The 20,141-nt window shown below is 35.8% G+C and overlaps 1 protein-coding gene across 1 annotated transcript; it reads left to right on the top strand.

Annotated features, from left to right (window-relative positions):
* Positions 1-1,704: 1,704 nt before the first annotated feature.
* On the top strand, positions 1,705-17,675 carry KLRF2 (killer cell lectin like receptor F2). Its single transcript, XM_016922956.4, has 6 exons — positions 1,705-1,893; positions 5,173-5,271; positions 9,000-9,047; positions 13,310-13,458; positions 13,718-13,830; positions 15,963-17,675. The coding sequence occupies exons 1-6, from the start codon at positions 1,824-1,826 to the stop codon at positions 16,105-16,107; spliced, it is 624 nt and encodes a 207-aa protein (XP_016778445.2). The 5' UTR covers positions 1,705-1,823; the 3' UTR covers positions 16,108-17,675.
* The last annotated feature ends 2,466 nt before the right edge of the window (positions 17,676-20,141 follow it).

Genomic DNA, 20,141 nt, shown 5'->3' on the forward strand with positions numbered 1-20,141 from the left:
AACTTGATCCAACTTGACCACTTTGACCCAATGAACCCTATATTTAGAAGTGCACAGAAGCATTTTATCACAAACATAATTGTGCCATTTTGGAGGCAAGGCCTGAACAGTTCCAAAGAAGCACAGTAAACTGCATGAGCAGATGGCTCAGACTCCGATGGCACATGTTCGCATTCCTTTGCTATCTCCACCTCAACCATACCTATGACCCAGGTTGGGGATGGAAAAGAGGGTTCTGTACGATCTTACACTGAAGTAGTCGAAAAAAAATAGGTTTATCAGTGGATATGTAAAATACGGCAGCTGGAATAGATGCCACACTACAGTCCCATTCAGGAGAAGGCTGTGAAAGACAGAAGTGAAGGTAAGTCTTCCCACTGAACAGAAGTTTGGACAATATGTCTGGTTGTGAACCTGACAGGAAGGATAAGCACTCAGAGAAATACATCTAAATCGTCTTATCAGAAACTAATAGGTGAGATGACTTGTCAGAAACTCAAAAAGAACAAAATAGAAAAATGAATGAGAAGCTAAGAGGTACATATAGAGATCATGCAGAATGGACACGGCATGTGTAAATATTCATTCCCATGTAAATACTCACAAGTGACATCCAGTGTTGAGGAGGAGACTCAATAATCAGGTGAACACAACATGTGCTGTGGGAAACAGTCAGCCACTTTCCCCAGACACTCGGTGTTAAATCAATGGATTGATATTGAGTGGCCACGTAGCAGAAACAGAACCATTAGCGTGTGTGTGTGTGTGTGTGCGTGTTAAGTGAAATATATATAAAATAAGGAATGTGATTATGGAGGCTGGTAAGTCAAAATTCTGCAAATGAGCATGGACAGACTGGGTACCTAGGAAGGCTCAATTCAAATGCAAAGTCCACCGTCTGTAGAATCAGGAGGAGCTAATGCCGCAGATAAAGTCTGAAGGCCATTGCTGGAGAATTCTCTCTCACTCAGGGAAGACAAGTCTTTTTGTTCTATTCAAGGCTCCAACTGACTCAATAAGGCCCAGTCACATTACAGAGGAGGCAAATCTGCCTTACTCAAAGGTCACCTATTTAAATATGAATCCCATCCAAAAACACCCTCACAGAAATAAGCAGAATGATGTCTGATCAACTATCTGGACTCTCTGTGACTCAGCCAAGTTGACACAAAATAAACTGCCACACCTACTGAAGGAAAATCTGCCTGGCGTTTTCTGAAAAACAAACAAACAAACAAAAAAGTTTAAAAAGTTAAATTCTTTGCAAGTGATTCCGATTTTCACTAACTTGAGACTTGCTGATCTTTTATTTTCCTATTTTTGTCCCATCTAACCATTGTTATTTGGACTCTACTAGTCAAATATGTCCCAAATAACAAAATTGCTATTTTAACTTTTTTAATTTGAATTTTTATTTACCTAGACATTTGTTTTGTTTGTTTAGAGATTATTTGTTTTATTTTATTTTTTCTCTTACTTTATTATAAAAGACATGAAGGAAGGAATTATGTTTCTAATACACCGCACACAAGTGGCAGGAACACACAAGTCCATTTGTTGAAAACAGTGGAACACACTAGCTACCTTTACCTTGAAATTCACAGAATTGTAGCCAGATATTAACAAGCTTATATCCATTTTCATTTACCAACACATCCTGTGTGGTTTTAGACATCTGTGTCTGAGTAAATTTTGACTATTTTTGGCCTTCCTTTTAGTTTTCTTTTAGTACCTTGTGCCAAAGAGACATATCCAAGGTTGAGATTAGTTTCCATTTTCTTTGTACTATTTTCTGGATAATAAGACATTAGACATTTGAAGAGATGGAGAATGAAGATGGGTATATGACGCTGAGTTTCAAGAATCGTTGTAAATCGAAGCAGAAATTTAAAGGTAGGAATACTGCTCCCCATCACCGCATTTAAAATTTCATTATTCTTCTAGGAAGAGAATTATCTTAGAATATTTTTAACATCTTAAAATTGATCATAATAAGGAATATAAAAATGGTCATAAATTGTCTGTTAGATTATTTAGATTCATGAAAGCATCAACAATAAAAAGTCTGCATTTTCAGAGCCATGAGGTAAGAGAAATGCGAATATGACGATGTGTAATCCTGTGTGTTGTAGCATAAGAACATAACTTTCGAAGAAAAGGCTGAAAAATTGTGTTTTTACAGAAACTTCCTCCTACAAAACTTAAAGTTTATATAAACTTAAAGCATATATATATGCTTATATATATATTTATGCTTATACATATATAATATTTTTAATCTTCATAAAAGCCCTATAGGATTGGTAGAACAATCCACTGGGAATGCGAGAAGAGAGAAAAAAAACCAAAAAAACATTAATCTTTGCTCCTTAGGGCTGCTCTGTGGTTGGCTTTGTTTGCTTTTTCAGGAATTTTGAAAACAATCTTGTTGAAATAGCAAAGACCTAAGTTAAGATGACATAGGCCAGAAATTCAGAATTACCAGTCACAGTGGCAGTTCTGCCATATGTATTGAACATTCTCGTGTACAATCACATTTTATATCTAGCAAATGCAAACTTCCCCTGCACCCCCTGCCCCCACAAAATGACACTTTTCTTATTATCTGAAGACTCAGGATCTTTTTTGTGTTTCAATATCATGAAACAAATGTTTACTTTTTCAATAGTAACTTACTTCCATGCAGCAAAAACTAGTACCATTGGTGTTAAATTGACTGAGGCAGACCAGGCACGGTGGCTCATGCCTGTAATCCCAGCACTTTGGGATGCAGAGGTGGGCGGGTCACCTGAGGTCAGGAATTTGAGACCAGCCTGGCCAGCATGGTGAAACCCCGTCTCTACTAAAAATACAAAAAAAATTAGCTGGGTATGGTGGCGTGTGCCTGTAATCCCAACTACTTGGGAGGCTGAGGCAGGAGAATCGCTTGAACCCGGCAGACGGAGGTTGCAGTCAGCTGAGATCATGCCACTGCACTCCAGCCTGAGTGACAGAGCAAGACTCCATATATAAAAAAACAAAAAAAAAATATTCAGACCCTAAAGCCCACAGACTAAATGTATGGCTCTGGGCAGAAGCTTTTAGCCTTCTTAAATCTCAATACTTTGATATATAATAAGAAAAATCTACCTGATGATGCTTTTATGTGGATGTTAAACTAAATTTACTATTTTTTAATCTATAAACTACTTTTTAATATACAAATGTGTACAGAGACTTAAAATCTGAGTATTGATACATAAAATATAAGATAATATCCATTTAAATTATGAATGAAGGAAGGATAGGGCTGGGAAAATAAATTGGGCCAGAAAAATTACTGTAGGCATGTTTGTGCTTGCTATACATTTGCTTCCAAGCTTCCTTGTTATTACTGACCTAAGGGAATTCTTACCAGTTGTTCAGTTCACATTGTGTATAAGATAAAGTTACACCTATTCCTTAAGATTGATATAATTAATCTTGATCCTAAATCAGAAAAAATATTTTCCTGAGTTCTCATGAAGCACATAAAATAATACAATTAGTGTTCTTGCAATAGTAGCACTAGCAGATTTTGTAAGACAGTTTCTTCATATAGCCCCGTGTAAGCCAATGGCATCTAGCCAAGCAGTGCTAGGATAGGCCAGCATACTGCACTTCAGGTACTCAGCTCTCTGTTCACCTGGCTTGATATAGTATGTAAATCATGGCTTACATGAAAATATTAATTTTTGGTCTATTGTTCGGTTTTTTATAAATCTTATTTGGCAAGAAGTTTAAAGTCTCCCTCCCTGGCATGTATGGAAAGAACACTTGTTAAGTACAGATCCATATACCCTTGATTGGTATTTTCTCATAAAATTGCAGAAATGTATTTTGATGATTTTCAATTAAGTAGAAGTCTTTCCATATTTGCTTGAACAGCAGAAATATCTACAGGGAAGAAAAAGAAAGAAAATTATTTTGGACTTAGTAATACAGACAATTGAGGAGTAAATTTCAAAAGGTACACTACATACAGTAAATTCTCTAAGTATATACTATAGATCTAATCAAATGCAGTAAATCCATAAAACCTATTGAAGTAAAGCATCCACACAGAAATTAGATTTGAGAAACAGCACTTTTATTATGACTTAGAAGACAAATTATTTGTGAAATGTACAACCAAGGTGATGAAATTAAATGTTTGTTTACAGATAAAATAATAAAAAATAGGGAATAATTATCAGAGTATCTCAAATTACTTTGCTTTCTCTTTGGCCACTAGCCTGGCAAACTGACTAAAATGATTGTAGATTGAGATATTAATTATATGATGTCTGCATATAAAAGGAACCTGTCATAGTTTTGTGAAAAAAGTGTATACATCCAATTTATTCAAAAGTGCTAATATGTGGAAAAAAGTAGATAAAATTGAAAGAGGATTATTATACATGCCCCTGTTTAACCTCTCTAGAGATTACTTGTTTATTCCTTTATAAGGAAACTATTCTTGCCAACTCTAATGCGATGAAATACTATAGCATAGATGTCATATAAGCATCATTAATTGGAGATCTAATACTATCTAAGCTGAAACTGACTCCTGTCTAAAGAGTCAAACCCAGAAAAATATAATATATTACAGGTGTAAGGTGAAATAAAATGTGGATATTTCCAGTACAGTGACTGGTATATAATAGAATTTTAATAAATATTTCTTTCCCTCTTTTATTTCTTAGCAGTGAGTTGCTAAATTGAATAAAACACGTAATTGTGCCTGACATAGATATATACATTTTATATATTATTCTTTCTATATAATTTACATGTATAGAATAATATATATGTTTACATTGTATATATTTATATTTTATATAATATGTTATAACAAATATTTATATCATATATAATATATATAATATGTATTTGTATGTATAATTTATATGGAATTTAAGACATCATTTTTAGGTCCTCAAAAACACCACCAAATAATTAACAAGTCTATGTCAGTACAATCCAAAACGTTTAATAATAGTAGTATCTCCTTGGTTTGGGATTCTAGACTTTTTATTTTTAAATTTTCATTTAATCATAAATTCTAATGACATATCTAAAATGAACATGAGTTGTCTCTGTAATAAAAATGAAACAGAAAAATATTTATAAAGTGAATAATCACTAGAATTCTAAAATTCAACATTTCAGATTTCTCCCTATATCCACAATATTATTGTCTTCTGCTCATATTTGGATGCATTGTGATCCTTATTTTCATTATGACAGTGATTGACCTGAAGTTCTGGCGTGAGTAGTAAATTTTTATTTATTTGAACATTTTCAGAAGATAAATGTTGATCCTTCATTCCCCTTAATGCCAAGATAAACTCTACACTGTAGTCCAAAACTGGCATATGTCATATTATAAAATTATATTAAATTTAAAAAATTAAATGCTCAAATGCAAGCTTGGTATTTATTCCGCATCTTTTCTTATAAAGAACCCCCAATAGAGGTTGACTTTATTATCTTATAATTAAAAAAGTAATGTATCTTTACTAAAAGAGTATGTGCTCATTGGTATCACTTTGTGAGATCATTATTTAAGTATATATATATATATATATTAAGACCCATCTGAAAACCATTTTAGGTAGACTTCCAGACTTTTTTCTTCCTGAAGTGGTACTTATATGTGTATACTGTAGCTATTCTATTTGAACAACCAAAGAAATTCATTATCTTTGATTTTTCTGTCTTGCTTTTAAGGCTGTGAGCTAAAATGAGTAGTGTTTTACATATAACATGACAGGAAATAGATTTTGGGGGCTTTTGAGATGAGATTTCTAAAAATAGGTGAGTCCTAAAGCAACTTCTGTAGCGTAGAAGATCCTTTACTTCTTAATAAAGGATCCATATTTGTATTGGGCAATTGGGCAATTTTGTGTTTTTCCCAATACAACAAGGGAAAATATCAGACTTTTCTCAGACCAAATATATATCCTACTTAATGTATTTTTTCTCTAAATATCAATGATATACCTCAAATTTGTTCAATGCAACATTGAAATCAATTACTAATTACCTGAAAATGTCCACTTATTTAACATTCAATGTTAAACGACTATTTTTAGTCGTTATGAATCTATCTAAGTAGGTATTGCTTTCTGTTAACCAGTAATTCTAAGAAGTTGAATCCACTGTAGTAATTACTATGGCTTTAAAAATGTTCCTAAAATTCAGGAGATAATTTCTTTTTAGACACTGAGTATGACCTTTACAGGCCACTCTGCTCTCTTGTAAATCAGTTTTCTCTTCAAATAAAATATAAATGGTAAAATGACATAAATAATGCAATAATTATTCTTTTAAAGAAAAACGCTATTGAGAAGAAATCAATGAAATTTGACATGTTGATGAATTACTAGTAGTAAAAATATTTTTTTCTAGCCATATTTTTTATTCTAATAAATTAGCAACAATTACAATATGTGTGTTTCTGTAAAATTTGTCCTTGGATTTTGACCAGTTTAAAATATTCTTCATGGCTTCCAGTCAAAATGGAGTATTGACCATAAATATTTATATCTCCTCTCTCCCAATAATCTATCCATAGAAGAAGAAAAGATAACAAAATAGAGTAAATTAATCAAAGCACATAGAATGGAAAGGGGAGAAAATTTTAAAGAAAATGAAAAGTGGATAGCATAATGCTATTGGATAAATCAATGGGGAGAACCTTAGTTCAAATAAAGCATAAAAGACAGCTGCAGTGTAGATGAAAGCTGTTCATCATGGTTAAGCTAAGGCAGGGCTCCATTTCAGAGAGGAGAGTCAGAGGGTAAATGGAGGTCTAAAACAAGGTAATTCTTTAATACATACAATGCTTATTACCAATTAAATTTAAAAATAACTTTTGAAAGCCAAAAATATGAAGCAAACTAATTAAGTGAAAGACTTTCTAAGCCATGCTCTTTTTGATTGGTGTCTTGTCAATCTGTCGGTCTATTTACACAGTGGATTTTGCCCCTGTATCATGCAAAAAAAAAAAAAAAAAAGAGAGAGAGAAGAACTCTCTAAAACAGCGAGATATGTAGATAAAGCTAGGTAGAGCTCCTGATTTATGGACTGGTGGTCGGTGCAATAAGGTGTATACCCACTTGTTTTGGTTTTGGAGTGAGAGAGGGGAGTAGTGTGTAGGTCTACTACATAGCTTGGCTATTTCTTGTGCCATTTCTTCTGAAAAGTCATGGTAGCTAACCAAATATCCCAGAGCACAGAGCAAAATGTCAGAAAAAAAAAAACATAAATAAATATAAGAGGATATCTGAGATGGAAAATCAAAAAATGCCTGTTTATCCAGAAAGGTCAATAGCTCTTTTAACAAGCTTCCAGAAGAAGAAAATAGGTGAAAAAAAGTACATATGAAATAATGAAAAAAGTAATATAAACCATTTCTCAAGAGTAAAAGCAAAACCAAAAAACATGAGTTTTCAGCTTACAAGAACCCACTAAGTTCGGAACAGAATATAAAAACAGATAATACATAGAAAGAGATGATAGATTAGATAGATATAGATAGATAGATAGATATAGGTAGATAGATAGATAATTTCAGATCACCATGAGTAAAAATATAATCCTAAAGGGTTTACATAAATAATTAGTTTTCTCCCAAAGCAAATTAGCATCAGATTTTTAAACGCACGTAAAAAGATTCTACTGGAGCAATGCCTTCAAAGTTACGAGCAATCTTGATTTTAACTTAGATTTAAAACAAGAGTAATCAAGTAAATATTTTTTCCATTCATTCTTTTGGAATAACAACAGCAAAAAAGAATGTGGGAGGTGGGTGGCTAACTTTGGATAGAATGAAGCTAGCCCAAGAATATAATTAAAAGACTTTTCAAATTAACAGCTATTCTGTTTTCCTAGCTAGCAATTAATTCTGTCTATATGAAAACAAACTACAAATAATGCAACTAGGAAGCTGAAGGAACTTGATGATATGGTCAAAAGAGTTTTTTTTTTTTTTTTTTTTTTTGGTCTGCAACAAGGGAAAATAAGATCAAGACTAGGCGTTGGAGCTCATGCCTGTAATCCCAGCACTTTGTGAGGCCGAGGCAGGTGGAGCGCTTGAGCCCAGGAGTTCCAGACCAGTTTGGGCAACACGGCGAAACCCCGTCCCTAATAAAAAAAATACACAAAAATTAGCTGGGTGTGGAAGTGTGCGCCTGTACTCCCAGCTACTTGGGAAGCTGAGGCAAGAGGATGGCTTGAGCTCAGGAGCCAGATGTTGCAGTGAGCCGTGATGGCCCACTGCACTTCAGCTTAGGTGACAAAGCCAGACCCTGTGTCAAAAAAAAAAAAAAAGTTAAGAATAGTAATAAAAATGAAAAAAAAAAAAAAGAAAAAAGAATGTCAATTAAAAAGTCCAGTGAAAAAAATAGTATACAAAAATGTAACATCATACATGAAGTCTAAGATCTCACATAATATTTAGAATTGCAGGCCAGGCATGGTGGCTCACACCTGTAATCCCAGCACTTTTGGAAGCCGAGGCGGGCGGATCACGAGGTCAGGAGATCGAGACCATCCTGGCTAATATCATGAAACCCCACCTCTACTAAAAATACAAAAAATTAGCTGGACGTGGTGGTGTGCGCCTGTAGTCCCATATGCTCGGGAGGCTGAGGTAGGAGAATGGCGTGAACCTGGGAGTCGGAGCTTGCAGTGAGGCGAGATTGCGCCACTGCACTGCAGCCTGGGCAACAGAGTGAGACTCCGTCTCAAAAAAATAAATAAAAATAATAAAAATTAAAAAATAGAATTGTGATTTGCACTTAAAGGAGTAAAAACAGATATGGCGAAACGTAGTTAAATCTGGGGAAGAAGAGGAGTGGATGCATAGGAGAAGAGAAACTCACAATTTTTATTAGTATGCCTTCATTTTCTGCTGGTACTTTATTCTCATGTACCTAGATTGCTATTAATTTTTAAATGTTTCTCATATCTTTTCTTTGCACTGAGTACAGATAAAAAAATGGATTTCTCCCACAATGTAAACATCAGCAGTCTATCAGGTAATACTCTTTTTGTTTGTTACGTGCTACTCTTAGGGGTAAATTTAGTTTTGACTTCCCTCTTCCTGGCGTTCACCCATGTTACACAGTAAGCCAACAGCACTGGGGGAGAAAGGTATGGGGCTGAAAAGGACATCCTCTTCCTCAGTGCCATTGCTGTGTATCAAATGGTTGAAAGGCAGGACAATTGTGGTGATTTCTAGGAGGAAAAAAAATAGGGTTTTAGTGAGTCAACAACAGGATGATAGTGGATTTCCTGCCATACCTAACTTGCCAAATATTTATCGAGCATCCACTGACAGGTGTGACATGTAATGGCTGTAGGCTGTAGTGCGAAGAGTGTGGGCTTGAGATAGACCTATGTTTGAATCAAGAGATTTCAGCCAACTGTTCACATGAATTTAGGCAAATTAAACATAGTTTTTTAAACTTTCAAATGAGGATATTATAATAATAACTGTGTCACAGAATATTTCATGTAGATTAAACAAACTGTGATGATTAATTTTCTGTGTCAACTTGGCTAGGCCACCATACCTAGGCAGTTTGTCAAATACCAGTCTAGATGTCACTGGGAAGATCTTTTTTAGATGAAATTGGATTTTGCATTTGTAGATTTTGAGTGAAATGGATTATCCTCCATAAAGTGGGTGGATCTTATCCAATCAATTGAAAGTCTTAGAAAAACTGCTGAGGTCCCCAAAGGAAGAGGAATTTTGACCTCCAGACTTCCTTCAGACTGAAGATATAATATTAATTTTTCCTGGGTTTTCATCCTGTTGGCCTATTCTTTGCGTTTTGGACTTGCCTGCCCCCACAATTATATGAGACAATACCTTAAATCTCTCTCTCTATGTGTATATATATATGTGTGTGTGTATATATGTATATACATACATATATACACACATATATACATATATGTAAATGCCATTGGTTGTGGCTATGGAGAACTCTAATACAGTAATACAGTGTGGAGGCAGTATAGTGCAGTGGATAAGAACATAGGCTATAGAACTAAGCTAACAGAGTTAGAGTTTCAGTTCTGATATTTATATGCTATATCAATATATAAAGTTAAATAATCCCTATGTACCTCAATTTCTTCATCTGTAAATTGGGGGTGATAATGACACCTACTCAATAGGATTTTATTTTTTATTATATACTTAAATTTTTATTATATAAATATACATGAAAGTAGAGAGAATTGTATAATAAATCTTCTTGTACCTTTAAAACAGCACCAATAATTATCAATACATAATCAATATTTTCCATCTGTATCTCCACCATCATCACTCCCTCAAACTAGATTATATTAAAGTAGTGACTAGATATTATACCACTGAATATTTAAATACTTCAATATGTGAATCTTATAGCTAAAGGCTCGTTTTGCTTAACACAATCACAATCTCACTATAACTCCTGCATTTGTTTTTGATTGATATATAACAAATTACCACACACTTGGCAGTTTTACAACATATACTTGTTACCTCACAGTTCCCACGAGTTGGGAGTCAGGGCACGTTTCATTAAGTCCTCTGCTCAGGGTCTCACAGGGAATGCAGTGTAGATGTTGGCCAGACCACCCATCTTTCGAGAGCTGAGGTTCCTCTTCCAAGCTCTCTCTTATGGTGTTGGCACAATTATTTGTGGTTGTAGGGTACAGGTTACTGCTTTCCTTCTGGCTTTCAGCTATGACTCCTCTAAGCTTCTGGAGGCCTCTGCATTTCTTTACCACGTGTCACTCTTGTACACCCTCTCGAAACATGGAAGCTGAATTCTTTAAAGGCAACAGGAGTTATCTCTGTCTTCAGGAGAGGCCTCAACCCTCTTTCATGGACTTACATCTGATTAAGCCAGACCTAGTTGGGATAATCTTTCTTTAGATTAACTCAAAATCAACAGATGGGGACTCTTCTTTTGTTTTCAAAATCCCGTCATCTTGCTATCTAATATAACCTAATCATGCAAGTGATATTTCGTCATATTCACAGGTCTTACCCATAGTTATGAAGAAATTACACAGGTCATGTGCACCAGAGGCTGGACCTATGGGGTCATTTTGGAATTCTGTCTACCGCAATTCCTAACAAAGCTAGCAATAACTTCTTAATATCCTCTAATAGTCAGCATTAAAATGTCTTTTTTCCTTTTCATTTGATTTCTTAGAATTATAATCAAAGACTTTAATTGCATTTGGTTAATATGCCTCTTGAGTCTTAATTTATAGACACTTGTCCCCTCCTTTTAATTTTTTTTTTTTTTGCCATTTATTTGTCAAAAGGTAGGTCATGGTTGGGCACAATTTCTCATATTCTGAATTTTCCTTTTCATATCTTCCTGGTGTCATTTAACTCTACAAAGATATTTTAGAAACTAAGTGTATATAAGGTGCTTAGAAACCTGCCTGGCCCACGACAATGGCTATATGTGTATGTTGTTATTATTATCTAAAACATCTAATAGAGCAGTTGATATAAAGAGTTGCTCAATAAATGTTTTTCTCAATTTTCATCCTGTATTTCTTCTTCTTTTAGAAGATGGGACTTAAATCTGAGTTACCTACAATAACTCTTTTGGACAGTTAGTGTCCACATCTTGCATCTTCTGGTGTTTTACAATGCTACACTCATCATTTGGAGTACTTTCATTGTGTTTGGCAGCACTCCAGTGGTACTTCATTGACCAGTCTGTCAATATCTACATAATAAAATTATTTCATCCAAGTGGCACATTCTCACTAGTAATAGTGAATAAATATCCCCTCTCAAATCATAACTTGGGAGGTATATGAGAGGTCATTTTATACCTTTTAGCAAACAACTATGTATTTGTACAACTGAAATTACAATTTAGTTATCCTGAATCTTTTCAATTTTTTTTAAATTATAATTTTTCAGCATTGGCCACTCTTGCCCTGATACAGCATGTATTCATGAGTTAAGAATATATATGAAGTTTCATGAATCTAAATTTAGGTCATAATAACCTTCTTCAAATTATACCTGCTCAGGTTACTTTTTAAATCTTAGCTGGACACATAGTTTAATTTCTAAAAGTAATTTTTTTGATACAATTTTAGGGTCATAGTTGACAGACTAAAATATTAACAATGAAAATATGACATGTTTTAACTTAAAAATATTTAATCCAACCATTCAACATTCAACAATAAGCATTTATTACATACAAAGTACTAAATGATAAGAGAGTCAAAGACGAATATGACAGTCCCACCTCACAAACCTTCCAATCAGGTGGAGGATATGGAGATTTTTACAAGTGAATAGGACGTAAACCATTTGTCCTTTGCTTTAGCAAAGGTATCAATTATGATATCTATGTGTTGAGTCTTACAGATAGCAGAAATTGACTGGGTCAAGGCTTCCTTTTTGAGGTGGAAATATAACTGTATATTAAAGAAAAAGTTAGCGGGTAAAGAAGGAAGAGGAGGCTATTCAAGACTAAGGGAACAGTATGAACGAAAAGCACAGGAGAATAAGTACCCAATGCATCAGTAATAGTAAGTAATCTCACAGACATGAAGTGCAGGTTGTAAAGACAATCTTGAAATGTCAAAGGAATTAGAACCAGATAGTGGAGGAAATTACATAATAAGCTTTTACTTTTTCAGTTGGTAATTAACTGTCAAAAATGTTATAATTTGCTTCCTCTGATTATGGGGATCAGAATTCACAGGCTTTGTTCTCCCCTACTCCATCATCCAAAACCCTGCCCGACTCCTGGAAATACACAGGTTAGTAAATTATTCTCATTTTACAGAACTGCTTTTTTTTTTTTTTTTTTTTTTTTTTTTTTTTTTTTGAGACAGAGTTTCGCTCTTGTTGCCCAGGCTGGAGTGTAATGTCTCGATCGCGGCTCACCACAACCTCCACCTCCCAGGTTCAAGCGATTCTCCTGCCTCAGCCTCCCAAGTAGCTGGGATTACAGGCATGGGCCACCATGCCTGGCTAATTTTGTATTTTTAGTAGAGACGGGGTTTCTTCATGTTGGTCAGGCTGGTCTTGAACTCCCGACCTCAGGTGATCCACCCACCTCAGCCTCCCAAAGTGCTGGGATTACAGGCGTGAGCCACCGCGCCTGGTCTGAACTCCTTTTTATTGACCAAAAAAAAAAAAAAAAAAAAGAGTTGGAAAAATCTATTTTCCTACGTAGTCACATTTGATAATATTTCTATCTTCCCTGTTGGCTGTAAAGTTTAATTAATTTTCCCCTATATTTTCCTTTAGGACACAATTATTTGTGCCCAAATGACTGGCTGTTGAACGAAGGGAAATGTTACTGGTTTTCAACTTCTTTTAAAACGTGGAAAGAGAGTCAACGTGATTGTACACAGCTACACGCACATTTACTGGTGATTCAAAATTCGGATGAGCTGGTGAGAAATCAAAAACAGGATCTAACTGCACAAGGGAAAATGGCTAGGTGCAAGTTCACTGCCTAAGAAGCTTGGGAGGTTTATTGTCGTTGCTTTTGAACATGTGTTAGCCACAATGTAGTCACTATTGTTCATGAAAAAAATGCTAATGTATATGAGAAAATGTATTTTATTAATGCCGGCACAGAGACTTACACTATAGAAGGCATCAAAATTTTTTTAAACAAATGAATGAATAAATACACTATTTCTTCTGCAGGAGTTCATACAGAACAGTTTAAAACCTGGACATTTTGGTTGGATTGGACTATATGTTACATTCCAAGGAAACCTATGGATGTGGATAGATGAACACTTTTTAGTTCCAGAATTGTGAGTAGTTATTTGTAAGGGAGGGGTGCTAATGTTTATTTATAGAATTATTTTTATATTAAACTTCTTCCCTTTCCATTCTTTTTTTCCTTCTTTCTCTGTTTTCCCTTATCTTTACATTTTTTTCTCCTTTTTCCCTTTTAGCTCTCTCTTTCCTTTCCTTCCTCCCCTCCTTTTTTTTCTTTGCTTCCTCTCTTCTTTAACATTCACTAATTTTGAAAAATGGGATGGAAAGTATTCATTTTGTCACCTGGCAGTTTAATTGTCCAAAATTCATAATAATTTTTAAATTTCTAAGCTGATTTAAATCTCATTTGAAATAATTTTATGCAAATACTTCTCATGTGGTAAAAGCAAAGACAAAATTCACCTATAAATAAAAGCTGGAATGTGTAGAAAGGTCTGGAGTTGAAATCAGAAAACATGAATTTAAAAACTTTGCCCTTCAGAAATTCAACTAAACTTGTTGATATCCATTTCTTTTTCTTTTCTTCTCTCTTTCTTTCTCTTTCTCTTTTTCTTTCTTTCTCTTTCTCTTTTCTTTTCTCTTTCTCTCTTTCTTTCTTTCTTTTCTTTCTCTCTCTCTCCCCCTCCCTCCCTTCCTTCCTTCCTTTGTTTCATTCTTTCTTTCTTTCTTTCTTTTTCAGCAGAGCCTTGCTCTGTGGCTCAGGCTGGAGTGCAGTGGCATGATCGTGGCTTACTGCAGATTTGACCTTCTGGGCTCAAGCAACTCTCCCACTTCAGCCTCAGAGTAGCTAGGACTACAGGTGTGGTGCCATCACACCTGGCTAATTTTTTGTATGCTTTGTAGAGACGGGGTTTTGCCATGTTGCCCATGCCGGTCTCCAACTCCTGAGCTCAAACTATCACCCACCTCAGCCTCCCAAACTGCTGAGATTACAGGTGTGAGCCACCACTCCCAGCCTGATACCTGCTTCTTTATCTGTATAAAAAGATCCACGATACTTTCTTCACATTGTTCTTATGTGAACAGCATGAGGTGTTGCATGTAAGAGTGCTCTCAAATTCTGAAGGGTCACGTTTAGACATTTTCTTCTGTGCTTTCAGTTACTAGTCATACTACCAAAACACTTGAGATGTGGTAAGTCCGGAGCAAAGGCCATGGAGTCATAGTTCATTTCAGTTTAGATATTTATCTACTCCTGGATACATCTATTCTACATTTAGTATCATCCTTCGTGAGCATAAAACTAAAGGATGAAGTCGTATCCATTTCCTGGACCTGCTTTTAATGCAATATTTGAAAAAAAGTAAGATTTATTACTAATTTTTATTATAATTAATATTATTTTTTACTTTTTTGGAAACCAGCATTACTATAAAGGTAAAATATCACTTTTAAAAGCTTTTATCCTATCATTTAAGGAAAACAACACACATGCAGGTGGTTATAACAGTGTTCAGTCTGTATTTTCTTAAATAATCATTAGTAACTGGAAAGAATAGTTTACAAAATAGCTCTCTTCAAAGGCATTCCATTTATACATTGCACATCATCCTAACCTTATACTGTGGAAGTTATATGAGGAATTTAAGAGTCACCTAATAGGTTTTACTTTGACTTAAACAAAATCTTGGGCGACTGCCTCCCAACTCACATTGTTATAGCATACCTATCACTATGTAGTTTCTATTGAAAACTTTCATTTTGGCATCTACTTACCTATAAAAAATTATTTATGCTGCTATGTGGAAAATTAATAGATAGGAGACAAAACTGAAATTATGGAGGTCAGTTCGAAGGCTATGGCTAGAGATAAGGGACAGAGAATGGTAGCTTGAGTCTAAATTGAGAAGCTGGGAGAAGTGAATGGATAGAAGAGATAATCTGGACATAGAATACTCAGGTCTTGCAGGTGTAGATAATGAGAGGTTTGAGAGGTAAGGAAGAAGCTGGGATGTCTTCTAGCGTAGCTCGAGCTTGCATGGTGTTGTTACCAAGATAGGAAAGAGGAGAAGAGGCTGCATTAGCAATGAAAATTCCATTCTAAAACCTCTGCAAAACTTCGGCTGCTGAAGAATTACCTATAAAAGTTTGGCTGGAGAAAACTTTAAAAGATACTACTATCATTTTAAGATAAATGCTGAAAAATCTGTCCTTTGTCTCTTAGGTTTTCAGTGATTGGACCAACCGATGACAGGAGCTGTGCCGTTATCACAGGAAAGTGGGTGTATTCTGAAGACTGTAGCTCCACATTTAAGGGCATTTGCCAGAGAGATGCGATCTTGACGCACAATGGAACCAGTGGTGTGTAAACATACAACAAAATGGAGAAATACTTTGCATGTTAAAGCAGAGCCAGATTTTAAAGACTTAAGATTTTTAGGTAAAGTTTCTAACAGAAAATTTCTGCTAACAGACATCATCTAAATAGGAGAAAAGTATTTTATCCTGAATTGACTATAAAGACAACTTCTGAACAGAACTTTTACTCTATGCTTGGATTTCTGGTTTGTCTTTTCCATGGCATTGACAATAAAAGCTAAATAAAAAATTAGTAATTATTTTAATAGTTATTTAATAGTTTGATTTTTTTTGCATTTAAAATAGCATAGAATAAAACAACTTTAAAGGAATGTTATTTAGCTATATGTGCTATGTGGTAGATTGGAAGGAAAGAAGCAGTATATGTACAAATATAATATTTGAAGCATGGAATTCTGAATTTTTCATCTGTGTATTATAGCCTGAAGTGTTTGGTGGGGAGTGGGTAATGAGAAATTACCTACTGGGTATAATGTACAATATTTAGGTGATGGATAAACTAAAAGCTCAGACTTCTCCACTCTGTGATATATCCATGTAACAAAATTATGCTTGTACCCTTTAAATGTATTCAAATAAAATAAAATAAATTCATGTGGCCAAATATTCAAAGCAAAAAAAAAAAAGCAAATCCATGCATGTAAATTAAGAATTGAAAGAAATACGTATGGATGTTAACAGTGCCTATTCTTTTTCTTTAGTGAAATACAAATTTATTTCTTTTTCTATCCAAATATAAAATTTTAATGTAATGCTTCTCAATGAAAAAACTACAATAATTGTTTTTATTTTTAATATATGTCTTTATTCTTTAAAGCTTTATTGAGGTCAAATTGATATACAAAATATTGCACATACTTAATTTTTACTTTCTGGTGAGTTTGTGTACACTTGAGATGCCATCACACAGCTAAGGTACTAAACGTATCCATCACCTCCAAATATGTCCTTATGTTCTTTTGTGTCTATCTGCTTTTATTTTTATCAGAACACAACACGAGATACAGTCTCTTAATTTTTTTTTTTTTTTTGAGACAGAGTCTCACTCTGTTGCCCAGGCTGGAGTGCAGTGGTGCAATCTTGGCTCACTGCAACCTCCGCCTCCCAGGTTTAAGTGATTCTGTGACTCAGCCTCTTGAGTAGCTGGGATTGCAGGCATGCACCACCATGCCCAGCTAATTTTTGTATTTTTAGTAGAGACGAGGTTTCACCATGTTGGCCAGGCTGGTCTCGAACTCCTGACCTCAAGTGATCCACCCGCCTCAGCCTCCCAAAGTGCTGGGATTACTGGCATGAGCCACCGTGTCCAGCCTCTCAATTATTTTAAAGTGCGCATTACTAAATTGTTAATAGTAGGTACTATGTTGTAGAAGAGATCTCTAGAACTTATTCATCTTGCGTAAATGAAACTTTCTGTGCTTTCAGCAGCAATTTCCCATTTCCCTTTCCCTCTACCCCCTGGAAACTAGCATGCGATTCTCCGTTTCTGTGGGTTTTATTTTTAACAGAAAAACACAAAACCCTATTTTTTCAGTATATTAAAGATTAAATGTAATCTAATTCTGCCTCTTTTTCTGCGTATGTGATGCAGGATCTTTTGCTCCTTAGTTCAGCTAAAATCCAGGTTCTTGTCACACGACCAGGAAAAATTAGGCACGTGGACCCATTGAAAAGTGAGGAGAACAGAATTTATCAAAAGAAAACTCTCAGTATAAAAAAAAAAAAAACCAGGGGAGGCATCCTGCCAACAGTGCCACCTCACAGATTGAATACCAGGCGATCACACACACAAGCTGAAGAGGCCAGGCTCCTCCTGCCTGCATAAGCTTTGAATTCTCGGTGTCTCTACCCCATTCTCCCAATGTGCAAGCAGGCCCCCAGTCCACTGTGGGCATGACCAGACAAGGCCTTGGGTAGTTTCCCTCATCTGCACAAAATCATCTGATGTAAACACTTTTGGGGTGGGTCAGAGATTCTCTGGGGACCCGCCCTTATCTGCCTACTGCATCTATCATACGCGTTTTCTATTCCTTGGATTTTAACTCCTTCTAAGCATTTGGTGGAAAATAGACCAGGCACATCGCTATAGTTATGCCATTTCTTTCATGGCATTTCCTCCAAATTAAGTGTTCTCAATTTTCATTAAAAAGAAATCAAACTTACAGCTGGCAATAAAGTACTAAAATGCTGTAAGCATAAAATGACTATTTGAAGGAATTTGCCATGTGGCTTGTTTTTCATGTGATGCCATAATTCATTCCCTTTTTATCAAACATAGTTAATCCAACTACTTTATTTTTCTAAATGAAATTCTATATAAAGTTTACTTTTCCTCTCATTTTGAAACCAGCCCAATTTCCTCATAGAACTGATATTCATGACTTTTTTGAATAAACATAGAAATTGACCCTCCTGGTCCTCAAAAGTGAAACTCACATTTGTCTTATCTGAGATCCTTCCTCGGGAAACTGACCCTCAAGTGAGGAACAGAAACTCATCAGATCACCACATCCAATCATATGCCAGACCCCTCATCCATTGCTTTCTTACTTCTTCCTAGTATTTTTTTCCTGCCTTCCCTCGTATGTAAACCCCAATTTTAGTTTGTCAAGGAGACAGGTTTGAAACTTTACCTCCCACTCTCCTTGACTACTGCACCCAATTGCCTTCTTTCCTGGCAAAACTCATCTCAGTGATTGGCGTTCTGTGTGGTGAGCAGCAGGACCTAGACCAAACCCCTGGCATGTTGGTAAGAATTTATTTAAAACATTTCATAATAAATGGAACAGCTATGTCCACTATGTAAATGAGGCAATTAACTCCTTCAAGAAGTTTTCTGTAGTTTATTCTACATTATCAAAATTTATAGCCTATTAACTGTGAACAAAGATGGAAAGAGGAGGATGAATTGCTCTGAATTGATAAATTTACTCCCTCTAAAGAAGTACATCTAACTGCCGTTATATTAAGGATAAGGATGAAGACTGATTTAACTGCTTCCTGCTGACAGGGGACACTGTTTTGGGGAAACGGCAGTCAGAGCTCCCTCAGAGGCCTATCTAAGGGGTCCCAGCAGAAGAAGCCATTGTCGGAGGCTCCGGTTGCAAGACCATTTGGAGTTTGAGGCCTGAAGGCAAGAACAGACAAACCGTATTATTAGAAAACATATATCGAAACGAAACAAAACAAGGGGAGGAGTAAGAATGGCTTGAAAATTCCGAGGTCTTTTATCAGTTTGCACAGGGAGAGGCAGGCGAAAAGCCCTACTGGTAAAAAAAAAAATATATTTACCCTTTTGCGGGCATGTTGGGCTCCTGGGATCCCTTCCCCAGAGCCCAATCCTAAGCCTACTAGTTTAACGTTTGGGAAATTAACCTTTTCCACTTTGGAGGATGTATCTGAGGGGAGTGTCCCATAGCACAGAGATACAATTACCTAACTGAGAGGAGTATCTCATAGTATGGAGACACAATTACCTAACTGTGAGGAGTATCCCGTAGTATGGAGACACAATTACCTGTCTCTCCTCTGAGAGAACAGAGGAGAAGAAAGGAAAAAGAAGGCATTTTTCAAGGAGTCCCAGGGGTCCAGGATGCATTTGAAAGGGGCACAGACTGAAGTTGAATGGCTTGCCATTGAGAAAGAGGGGAGCAGGTGTCCCTGACTCCCTTCTCTTCCTAGCAGATAGCCAGCGTATGTGAGGGAGAGAGGGAAAAGCAACCTTTTTCCCTCTTCCATCTTTGCATCCCTGAGTCCCGGTGACATTGGCAGGTCCTGCCAAGAGTGCCAAAGCGGCTTTCACCCCTGAAGCAGGGGAGGCTAGAGAATAGGAAATGTCCACTCTAACCTATGTCTCTTTCCCACCTACTGTCAGTAGCCTTGGAGTTCCCTAGACCTCATTTATGCCATGGATATCAATGTGGCCTTTATCCATGAAACAGGAAGCTTGGGGTTGCCTTAATCAGCAGGAACCAGCCACACTCACCTGCATTCTGCCTCTTAACTTCCATTATCATCTGCCTCT

Source organism: Pan troglodytes, chromosome 10 (genome assembly GCF_028858775.2).
Source record: "Pan troglodytes isolate AG18354 chromosome 10, NHGRI_mPanTro3-v2.0_pri, whole genome shotgun sequence".
In the NCBI taxonomy this organism is placed as follows: Eukaryota; Metazoa; Chordata; class Mammalia; order Primates; family Hominidae; genus Pan; species Pan troglodytes.

Coding starts and splice junctions, on each gene's coding strand:
- KLRF2 (XM_016922956.4), top strand. CDS start 1,824: ATGGAGAATGAAGATGGGTATATGACGCTGAGTTTCAAGAATCGTTGT. Junction 5,272..8,999: donor GATTGACCTGAAGTTCTGGC/GTGAGTAGTAAA, acceptor CACTGAGTACAG/ATAAAAAAATGGATTTCTCC. Junction 9,048..13,309: donor AAACATCAGCAGTCTATCAG/GTAATACTCTTT, acceptor ATTTTCCTTTAG/GACACAATTATTTGTGCCCA.